The sequence below is a fragment of the Anabas testudineus genome, chromosome 8, assembly GCF_900324465.2.
Source record: "Anabas testudineus chromosome 8, fAnaTes1.2, whole genome shotgun sequence".
In the NCBI taxonomy this organism is placed as follows: domain Eukaryota; kingdom Metazoa; phylum Chordata; class Actinopteri; order Anabantiformes; family Anabantidae; genus Anabas; species Anabas testudineus.
Window position 1 is genome coordinate 15150891 of NC_046617.1, and position 10371 is coordinate 15161261.

Sequence of the window (10371 nt, forward strand, 5' to 3'; positions counted from 1 at the left end):
ATTTGAATTGCATATTAGTTCAGTAACCTTAAAGTCCACTTGCAGCTAAATGGAACTTGATGATGGAGAATCTGCACTGAAATATAGGACACATCTTGTGACCTGTAGTTAAATGTTTGGATTGAAAAATATGTGGTATTTATAGATTCTGAAATCTTCTTGGTAGTTGTTATTTGAACAGTATGGCCAAGTAATTGAACTTTGTTGTGGATAATGCATACACAATTTATTATTAGTGTTTTTACACATCTGCAAACATGTCTGGAGGCTGCATGGCTATTCCCCAAATCTTCACCAGCTAGAGATCAAAGTTGACCCGTGTTTTACTTCGGCTTTACATCTCAGCGTTTGCACATTGTCATAATCGATGATGATGGATTAGCCAGCAGAAAAAAGCCCTGAGGGAAATGGACTGATGAGGCTGAGACCTGCTACCAACAAGGGCGCCTATCCGTCAGGTTCTGACCAATGAGAGAGGAGTTCTGTGGCGCACTGTCCAATGAGAGGAGAGTTCTGTGGCGTGCTGTCCAATCAGAGCGGGTCCGACGCGGATGGGCTGGGTTTCGTGGGGCTGGCACCGCAGAACCAGCGTTCTGCTGCTCAGTGTCGGGTGGAGTCTGCATCCAGACGCATCTCCGTGGGGGTTGAAGGCGGAGGGTTTTTCTTTTAAAATAAGTTTTTCCACCGACTCTTCGTTACTGCCAAGACGTCGACATACTCCATAGAGATGACGACGACCACCACCTTTCAAGGAATGGATCCCGGCGCTAAAAACAGTTCCAGGTAAATGGAGCAGAAAACGTTTCATGGAGGAACAAAAGAAGTGGGATGTGGGCAAAGGCTCCGAGCTAACAAACGCCTTCTGCTTTTGCTTTAAAGGCAGCCTGCTACCTTAACATGAGCCCTCTGATGACTGGCGAGGGATCTTTCTGGATTGAGCTGAACTGTCACATAGTCTCGCTAATCAAGTTAATCTTATTGGGTGGCTCCGTGGCCTTTAGCTTCACCAAGTTGGTGAGGTTAGACTGTCTGGGCTTTGTAGAATAATTAGGTGAGTTTGAGAGAAGAGAGAGAGAGAGAGAGAAACCCAACACCCTCATGGATCATCTCCAAAAAAAGAAAGAAAGAAACTAACAAAGCTTTAGGGTTAACTCTCAACTGGCTGGTTACACATAACTTTTTTTTTCTAGTTGAAGTCACAGCTCATCTCCTGTGGTGATTTCTAGTAACAGTGGATTTGCTGTTTATTTAAACAGCATAACTGTAGGGATCAGCTAACCCTAATGAGACATAGTCCAAACATGTGATTTATTACAGGAAGGATCCTAGACTAGACTTGGGTCTGCCTATGTCATCATCTGAGATTTGATTCATTGTTGGTTGAGGTTTAGAGAAACCCAGATCATTTCAATTTGTTTTTTCCCCCCCCAATATGTTATACTGTCAAGCGTTACACCTGATACCGCAGTAGGTTTTAAAATCTTTATATTTGTGGGAAACACCTTAAGAGGACCATGCAGTCGTAGCTGTCCAGTTTGTGATGCGTCTCGTCTGGGTGCATTCTTCCCCATTTGCAGTAAAAACAGTGCCAAAGAAAATCCCTTTAAATTCTGGGGGTCTCATAAATGGGCCGTGCAAACCTGCTTTTTTTTTTTTGTTTATTTTTTTTTAAAGGAAATACCAGTACTGTCAGCCTTTGCTGACTGAGCATTAAAAATATCGGTCAGTCATCAGGCGTTTTGAAGTGCCATGCTGCTTTCGGATCATGCAGGGGGGGGCTTGGGTGGGGGTTTTGAGCTAGCTAAGCCTGTAAATCTTTCCTTAGCTCTTTTGCTTGTGCTCATTAAACCCCCTTTTATGAGGTTGTTGGTCATTTCTGCTGCTGGCTGACCAGAGGGATCCGTACACCAGCAACTTGAACAGAATTAGGTTAAAATCTTAGTAGGCCATCAAAAGCCTGCTACCCTGCCTTATCAGACATGCCATCTCTAGCTGTGGATTTCAGCCGTATGTGACTTGCCCGAAGCTGCCCTATAGCTATTTTACATTAATGCCATTTCATTGAAATTTTTTGCAGTTTCATTTTAGGGTGGGGTCTGCTACCAGGCAGCAAAAGGCTTTCCCCCCATTGCAATCTGTGTGGAAAGCATGAGCTCATCCTCTCTGGCCGGGAGGTGAAGTCTGGTTTAAGCATTACTGTCACAGCCAAATGTGACAGACACTAGTGTGGATACAAGAATTGATTGAGTAAATGCACACCGGTGCGGGCCATACTGTGTGGATTTTCCTTCTGTAGTTGCTTTCCTTATAGCTCTGCATTGAGGTCCGAGTTGATTTTTGGACTCCATCTGCCCGCCTGTCCCTTGGACAGCTGCTCAGTGTGTCAGCTGGTGGCTTCAGGGACTCTGAGGAGAGGAGAGTTTGCTGGAAAAAAGGGAGGGGTTCAGCAGGGGCTCTGCAAACACATCAGTTTCTGTCGTCCAGCCCAACTGTCCTTCAGCACAGCAAGGGAAAGAGGGTTTCCCTACTCATTATCGTGTTCCTTTTGTTCAACATGTGGTAGAAGGAATGTCGTTGGAAAGTGGGCATTGTTTACCATGCACCAGTCTGCATGCAGTCTCTCTATATTGTTCCAGAACAATATAGGGTGAGTATTACGTGACCTAATTTAACTGTAGACCTCAGACTTCACACCTCTATTGTGTAATATTGACTTAAAAAGCCCATTGAATCTGACTTACTCATTTAATGATTAAATAACAATGGTCGCAGCAACTGACACCAGCCCCCGGTGTGTCACTGCAAAGGAATCTCTGCCGAGGAGAGGCAGCAGCTAGCCAGCTAACTCTGTGGTTATATGCAACTGGAGTCAGCTGCAGGACATGGACTGTGTCAGGGCTTAAAGTGGGGAGACCTTGCTCGTAGCCTGTCTATGTTTTTGTGTGTGGCATATCTATGAAAGGGTTAGGGTGGAGTAGGGAGAAGGCTGTATATAGCTAGAGGCATCCTCATGTTTTATTTTACTATTGATTTTTTTTTTTAGCTCTGTGCAGCTGATCACTGGCGTGTGACATGAAGACCATGTGTTATTAGTTTGACCTAAAGGGAGGAGGGGGATGGAAGCATGGTGGGCATGTCAACTGTCATTCTAATCTTTTATTTGTTGATCACCAGGGTACTACGACCGCCAGGCGGAGACTCCAGCTTCTCCTTAGGTACAGATGAAGACACAACTCCTCAGCGCAAGAACAAGATGGCCTCCAGTATCTTTGCAGAACCCGAAGACCCCCATGCTCATCGGAGGAACAATCCACCCAGTAACCCAGTCTAATATCACTCTCACCCTGCTTAGTTCTTTTTTCCATGCGGTACTATCAGAGTTAAGGGAATGAAAACAATAGGGTTGTGTTTTACAAGGTAGCATTAGCAGGGTTTGCAACTGAGAGTTTGTATAAACACTCGCGTAAGAGCTAGTTCGGTCTTGCTAAAGTAGAGGGCTTAGGCAAGCAAAAAACACCATGGAATGAATTATTCTATCCTAAGCTAGGAAAAGATGCAAACTGGAGTGTTATTTAGTATGTTTCCATTTAGGTTGTCAAAAAGAACATCCCACAAGTGTAATAGCCAAAATCCCCAGAGTTCTAGGATAAGGGTAATTTGAAGCTAGGCTTTGATAAACAGGGATGAGGCTCGGCCCTCAGTGGAAAGAAATATGTCACTTAAAAATGTGTTAATTGGTGAAATGTGTGGCCTTGTGTACATAGGAGGGAATTTTTATTTTTGAGTACACAAAGAAAGGCAGACAAATGCAGCAGCAGCGGTATGAGCCTTCGGGTAGTCAAGGTCACAGCTAACATACGGCCACAGAGGCTTTAATTAAAAATGAATGCAGTCTTGACATTATTGCCCCTGCTATTATGTTATAATAATCCAGATAAAGCTCTAGGTAAATAAAATTCACCTATTAGTGTTCCTTATCTTTATTGTTTGTAGTAAATGATGGACATTGTCACCCAGTCAGTCTGTGTTTTATTAAAGCTCAAAGATTTGATTTTACATCAAGAATTAAATTCAGACTCTAGACTGGTTAGCTGGGTTCATTTTCAGTTCACGGCTGTGAGGTTTCTCACAAGCCAGGAATCACATGTTTTCACACTGTCCACTTTACGAAAAAAACATTTACACGGTTTATCAAATTTTCAAATTTCATGCAATTCTCTTTTTTTCATTCCTAATGATTACTCTGACCTCTACAGCCAACAGCAGCTGACAGTAAAACCCTTCCTGCTTGCATTGTTTCTCTGGGTCAAGTTCAGGCGAGCCTTCTTATATTTGCCTCACTTTAGCGGATACAACTGGATGAGGATATGGATATTTGTTTCTGCCTCAGTGAGCAAGGATTATTAGTTTAACAGGCTTTATAGGCATTGTTTGGTGTTTTCGCCCTGTGTATGACCAGGTTTGTTTACTTTGGCATGGTGTTCTGTGTAAGTCCTTTTTATATGGTCAAGACGTGTATCAATGTGCACTTTATTCTGAATACAGTGAGTGCTGTATACTTTTGAATACTGTCTTGCAGAACCTAATCATGTTTCCCACATTGTAAAGTCATATGCACCCACCTTAGATTCAGACTATGCTTTCACCGAATGTGCATCTTTGACAACTCGGCTACAGGACAGCCTCCACAGCTGTTTTTATTATTACTGTCTGGACAAAAAGAAGGCAGACTTGTTAGCACATCTTTTCTTATATAATGTAGTCATTCAGAATTCAAATATCAAACTCCAGTGCTTTATTTACTCTTGATAATCCACAAATTCACTGTTAACAGTTTTTATTTTGTATCATTTCTATTGGCCCAGAGTAACCAGGAAGTTGTTTTGGGAACAATATGTTGCTTTTTAGTGTCATAATCCAGCTTTTTGATCAGTTAAATATAATTCACATGAAGAAAACTGATCTCCTGAGTGAATAAACCTACAACTATCTTCATGACTCACCAGTAGTAAGAGGAAATGCATGCTTGAATAAACCGACCATTTGTAATTTGAATTGTTCACAGAGCAATTTTTAAATAAGGATATTCAAAAACAATTAAACTACAGAAATGTGCTGTTGTTATGTCTGGTAACACGTAAGCATTATTGTTATTGATCATCTTTGGCAGGCAGTAGGTCAGGATTTTGGGGGTTTTAAGATGACCAGAGCAGTTGGTTTGTTTAAGTGCCCTCAGCCTCTGGCCACATGAGGACTCTGTAATCAGAGAGGGAGCCAAAACTACCAGTAGTAGGATGATTGCTGTTCCTGTCTCCAAGCTCGTAAGCTCAGTGATATCATGCAGCTATGTGCTGTAGTGACGATAACATAATGCATTGGTGCCTGTCTAACCCATCAATCCAGTTTAATCCTCTTCCATTTGCCATTTTATGTTCACTGTCAATGAATTGATCAGACTTGGAAACAATGAATGAAGGAAGCTCTTGTTGAGTGATAGAGGCTCTCAACGGTACTCTCTTAACTCTATTAACAACAATGGCCACTCCTATGCTTCTTCTGCAGTCGTTGTCCCTCTTATGACAAAGACAGTCTGTCTCCTCCCAGGCCCTCTGGGCTAGAGCTGAGCTGTTACCTTATGTGGCTTTGGTTAGCACAGCCTGCTTCCCCACAGTGGGCCAAACACTGGGTTTAATGCTCTTTCTGCTAAAGCAGAATGCAGGCGTTACAGGGTTATGTGAGTTTTGGCATTCAGGTTGTCTGTCTGGAAGTGTTCCACTGTGTTTCTGGGTCTGTGTAGACGAGCGAGCGGATTTGGTTATGTTTCCTGTCGGTTCTCAGTGATTTTTTTTTTTTTGTTTTATGTTAGTTCAGTGCAATTCCCCCATAAAACTCATGTTTTTGAATTCTGAGAAGATGAATCTCATGGTGAGCAGGGGTTAGAAACACTGGGGTCTACAGTGGCTTTGTGGCTAATTGGATTAATGTCCACATGGTATGACTCTGCTGCTTTGAAGCCTGACTCATGTTTTGTCATTGGTCTCTTGTATTTCCTGTCTAGCTTCACTATAATCGATTGACAATAAATGAAATATAATAATAACCATAATAATAATGAAAACTAAGGTTTTACAGTTTTAGTTTTTAAAAAGCTTGTTGCTCTTTTTGTCTGTCTTTTCTTCCTAGCTGGGGCACCCACAGGGACCCTGTGCGGGGAGCCCTCAGCCCCGCTGAGACGGTGCCAGCAGCCTATTCTCTTCCCCAAGAACCCTCAGCCGGAGCTGACCACCATCCACAACTCTGGAGCAGCCCTGGTGTGGAACCAGAGACGAGAGGTACCTCTCATTTAATCTGACAAACGCTGTTTCCAAAACAAAGCCACAGCTTAGGTTGGAGCTGGAAAGCACATTGTCGTAGATTAAGTATCATTCTAAACAGTTCAGTGGAGAATTCAGTGAGGGTGGTTGTATTTTATCCATGTATTTGAAACTGACCCAGGATGTTGTTTAACAGATATTCTCCACTGATATTTGTAATGCCTGTGGAGGATTAATTTTTAGTGGGGGGATGAGCCAGTCCTCGCTGCCTGATATGTGTAGAATTTTCTAATTCAGCAATTTAAATAATGACGCCACATTGAAATAGGATAGCCACAATAGAACAGCTAAACAACAACATGGCTTTTCTTCTAGAAATATATAATATAGCAAAACTTTTAGCTGAGTTGTTACCTTCTGGATGTTGCTCTGATATAGACATTACAGTGTACATTATTTCACCTTTTGGTTTTCTGATATTGGTCAAAGCAGACGTGATATGATTGAGATAAAGGAATACAGGAAATCGTTTGTATATACAGGTGAAAAGGTCACTTTGGTTCAGTGAGGATATGATGTTTTTGTGTCATGTTTTCATTGTAGGTCGAGAATGGCCAAGAACCGGGAAATGATGGTAAGTGCTGTGAACTTTTCAGCTGTTTATAAAAATGATTTAAAGTTTCTGTATCACTCTCACAAAGTCTAAACAGCAGTGCATGACTCGGATCATTCAGTGAAGAGCTCTACAGCATTCTTTTTATTCTTTTTTTTTTTTAACACATGCTCTTCCTCTCAACATTTTATAATGCCTTTGATGTGGTTTGCTGCTGTCATGATGCATGATGGACTGTAGTCAGCAGCTGTTCTTTGATGGCAGGCTTAGTATGAAAAGGTTTTTATTAACCTCCAGGTGCATGTTTGTAAAAGAGTGATTGGATAATGGAGGGTTTGACCACACATTTCTATGAGCATCTAGAAACCACAACTCATGCTTTTGAATGTGCATGCAGTGTATTACATGCCGTATGTGTATTAGTGTTTTTTATGTTGTTCAAAACAAATGTAAGCATTTAAGATAATTTATTAACACACTGTACATAGTGTTTCTCTTCTCAATTCTTGGATGCCATGGTGGACAGTTTGGACTAAATAGTGCTGTTTTGCTCATGTAGAGTTTAAATACTGTATGTGAACTCCTGAATCCACATTCACCAAGCTCTGTAGTCCTCTTTGGCACCAGTTTACAAATATAATTAATGCAGTTCTCACAGCACTGTCTCAGCATCCTCTGGTTGCCAACAGTGAATATTTGGTTAAGTTATGTGTCCTTTCTACATAAAAAAAAAAAATTAAAAATCTTTGGAAAAAGTAAGGTGCTGACCCTCATTGTAACATTAAAAGATCTCCATGTGCAAACTCAACAGCAACTCGGGCACTAATGGACAATGAGAGCCCTATACTTCAGCACTGATTGTTATATAGAACAGCTAACCTCATGTAAGTACTGTAGACCTGCCTGCTAGGTCAAACACAGTAACTACATATTTAGCAAGAATTTTAAGTCCATAAAGTGAAAGCACTGCAGTTTTATCACAAAATGTATAATTTAAAAGATGCACATTAGATTAGTTTTACCCCTAACTGTTTCCTGTTAATTAAATAATAATATAAAATATAATCATAAACTAACATGTTAGCATTATAGTGTAGTAGTATAAATAGTCACAGGGCCAATCTTAACCACTCCTGCTAAAATGTAGCTAGCCTAGGTTAGCGGAGCTGAAGTAAGTGCCATGTCAGCTTTTGGCTCTGTAGTGGAATTTATCATCTGGTGTGGTTTGAGCTACTTTTAAATCATATTTAAGTGCACTGAACTCCATTGTGATAATTAATAAATTGCAGATGGAAGTTTAAAAAGTATGTGTTTGCTGATGCTGTGTGCTGCTCATATTCCCAAGTTTTTCCAAAAGGCAGAGTGAAGTTTAGAGGTTTATTTATGGCCTATGTTGTAAAATAATCAGTCAAAAAATTAGAAGACACATTACATTATATCCAGCTGTTACACAGTTGATGATGAAGATTTTTCCCACAACTTCAGCCTTTCTGTAGTGATCTCTGCTGTAATGATTTCTGCCTCTGTGGAATATGTTATCACCACCTACTATAATTGGATTATACCTAGTTATCAGTCTGTTTTACCAGACAGCACAGTCATCAAGTAGATGTTAAACCACTCTGAATCACCATGTTGTGTTTCTGTTGCACCCATAGATTTCCCTGATGACATGGAAGCGGAGCACGAGGAGCAAGAGCAGCAGGAGACACCACAGCCCTCTACCCCTTCGGGAGGTGCCAACGCCAGCGCAGGTGGTCGAAGAAACCCACCTGGTGGCAAGTCCAGCCTCATCCTGGGTTGAGACCACTTTGGGGTTTTTTTGTTTGTTTGTTTGTTTGTTTCCTTTGTTTTTCATTTAAACGCTTTTTTATTTTTTGAAGATAAATACCCCACCACTCTTTTCCTCTCAATCAACACATCACCATCTTCCCCCTCACCTACTTCACGTGCACTCATGCTGTCACATCCACGGACCCCCACCCTTATCCTCTCCACCTTCAAACCTTTTGTTTGATCCTTTTTTCTATTAAAAGAAAAAAAACTGTTGATAAAAGCACTTTATGTATCTCTGCCCCCCGCCCCTCTTCATTTCAGCCCATCCTGTAGTGCATCGCGCCTGCTGGGAAAGGCATGACGTTTAGCTTGTCTCTCATTCTTCCCTATTGTAAATGGTAAAGGAAAAAATACTAAAAAAAAGATTTGATGCGTGGATTTCTAAATACAATAAAGATTGATATGAATTTGCTACGGCTAATTGCTTTTCTTTTTTTATATAGTAATAGCTGTGTAATATCAGTGTGGTCATTTGTATATGTTAAAGTGAATATTGCAGTCCAGATGTGAACTGATGTAGATGCAGCAAAGCACAAAGTATGAAAATACAGCAAAGGTTCTGCTTTTCAGTTTTCATCAGCATAAATGGCTCAAAACAAGAACATTATTTATGAACAGTGAGATGGAGTCTGAAGACTGCGGCTGCTGAGAGCAGAGACAGGCTCTATGACTGGAAATCTTCCCAGCCAAAGTAATCACGGAAGCTGCAGCCAATTCTGTCAAAGGAGAACCTCCACTATCTTTTCATTACATCATGCACTAGGTATTTGGCTCTCTTTACAATGCTTCTGATTTAGGATAGCACTGCATTGTATTCCATCTGTAAGTTTATTTTTTTAACTAAAGTTAGGTTCAAAAGGTGAAATGTGATTCATGCGAGAGGTAATATCCCTTACAAGACATTACCTTTGATAACGCTCTTACAGATTGCCTTATTAGGAAATGCTGCAGCACTTCTTAAAGCACTATTAGAAACACATGAAGGTAATGCAGAACAGTTTCTTCACCAGCACCTGTTTATTTAACTTTACTATACTGGTCTCAGTATTGCTTCTCTTTTAGTCAGCATACTTATCTATTGTTTAAAGGGTAGCTTCCTTTCATCATTTATTTTGGAGGATTTGCAGAAATGACACAAACTGAATTATGGCTTTAATTAGATTGGATTTAATTAGATCATTTTTTACAAATCAGATTTGGAGTTTACTTTCTTTACTGTAATGTGACATGTTAACATAATCTTTATACATTTTCTTATTATAAATGTATAATAATATATATTTATATAGACATCTAATCTACTTCATTACTTTAATGTGAATGGTTGTATTTTTTACTTGATTAGTCTTTTTAAGCCTCTTACTGTGAAGCTGAAAGGGTCTTTAAGGCAGATTATCTCTGTGGGATGATTTCTACAAAGCTAATAAGTCTGATAAGTCTGATCTTCATTTATTTAAGCTGTTAGAAAACAACAAAATAGAAATAAAAGGAAAGGGCAGCATAAGGATCTTCAAAATACTTTGTGTAAACTGCAGATTTCAGCCTCCCTCCCACAACATTTCTGTCAGACTAGTTATAGTGGCTTCTCTTTCTGCCTCCTATGACTCA

The 10371-nt window shown here is 40.4% G+C and overlaps 1 protein-coding gene across 1 annotated transcript; it reads left to right on the forward strand.

The window, feature by feature from the left end:
* Nucleotides 1-98: 98 nt before the first annotated feature.
* LOC113169556 (jupiter microtubule associated homolog 1) lies at nt 99-9177 on the forward strand. The gene is made up of 5 exons (XM_026371107.1): nt 99-783; nt 3175-3317; nt 6184-6332; nt 6918-6948; nt 8586-9177. Exons 1-5 carry the CDS (start codon nt 728-730, stop codon nt 8729-8731), a joined length of 525 nt encoding a protein of 174 aa, XP_026226892.1. The 5' UTR covers nt 99-727; the 3' UTR covers nt 8732-9177.
* Nucleotides 9178-10371: the final 1194 nt, after the last annotated feature.

What these genes read in the sequence shown, in the direction of transcription:
- LOC113169556 (XM_026371107.1), top strand. Translation starts at nt 728, where the DNA reads ATGACGACGACCACCACCTTTCAAGGAATGGATCCCGGCGCTAAAAAC. An exon ending in TCGGAGGAACAATCCACCCA is followed by an intron (nt 3,318 to 6,183) that starts GTAACCCAGTCT and finishes TTTTCTTCCTAG; the next exon opens with CTGGGGCACCCACAGGGACC. An exon ending in TGTGGAACCAGAGACGAGAG is followed by an intron (nt 6,333 to 6,917) that starts GTACCTCTCATT and finishes TTTTCATTGTAG; the next exon opens with GTCGAGAATGGCCAAGAACC.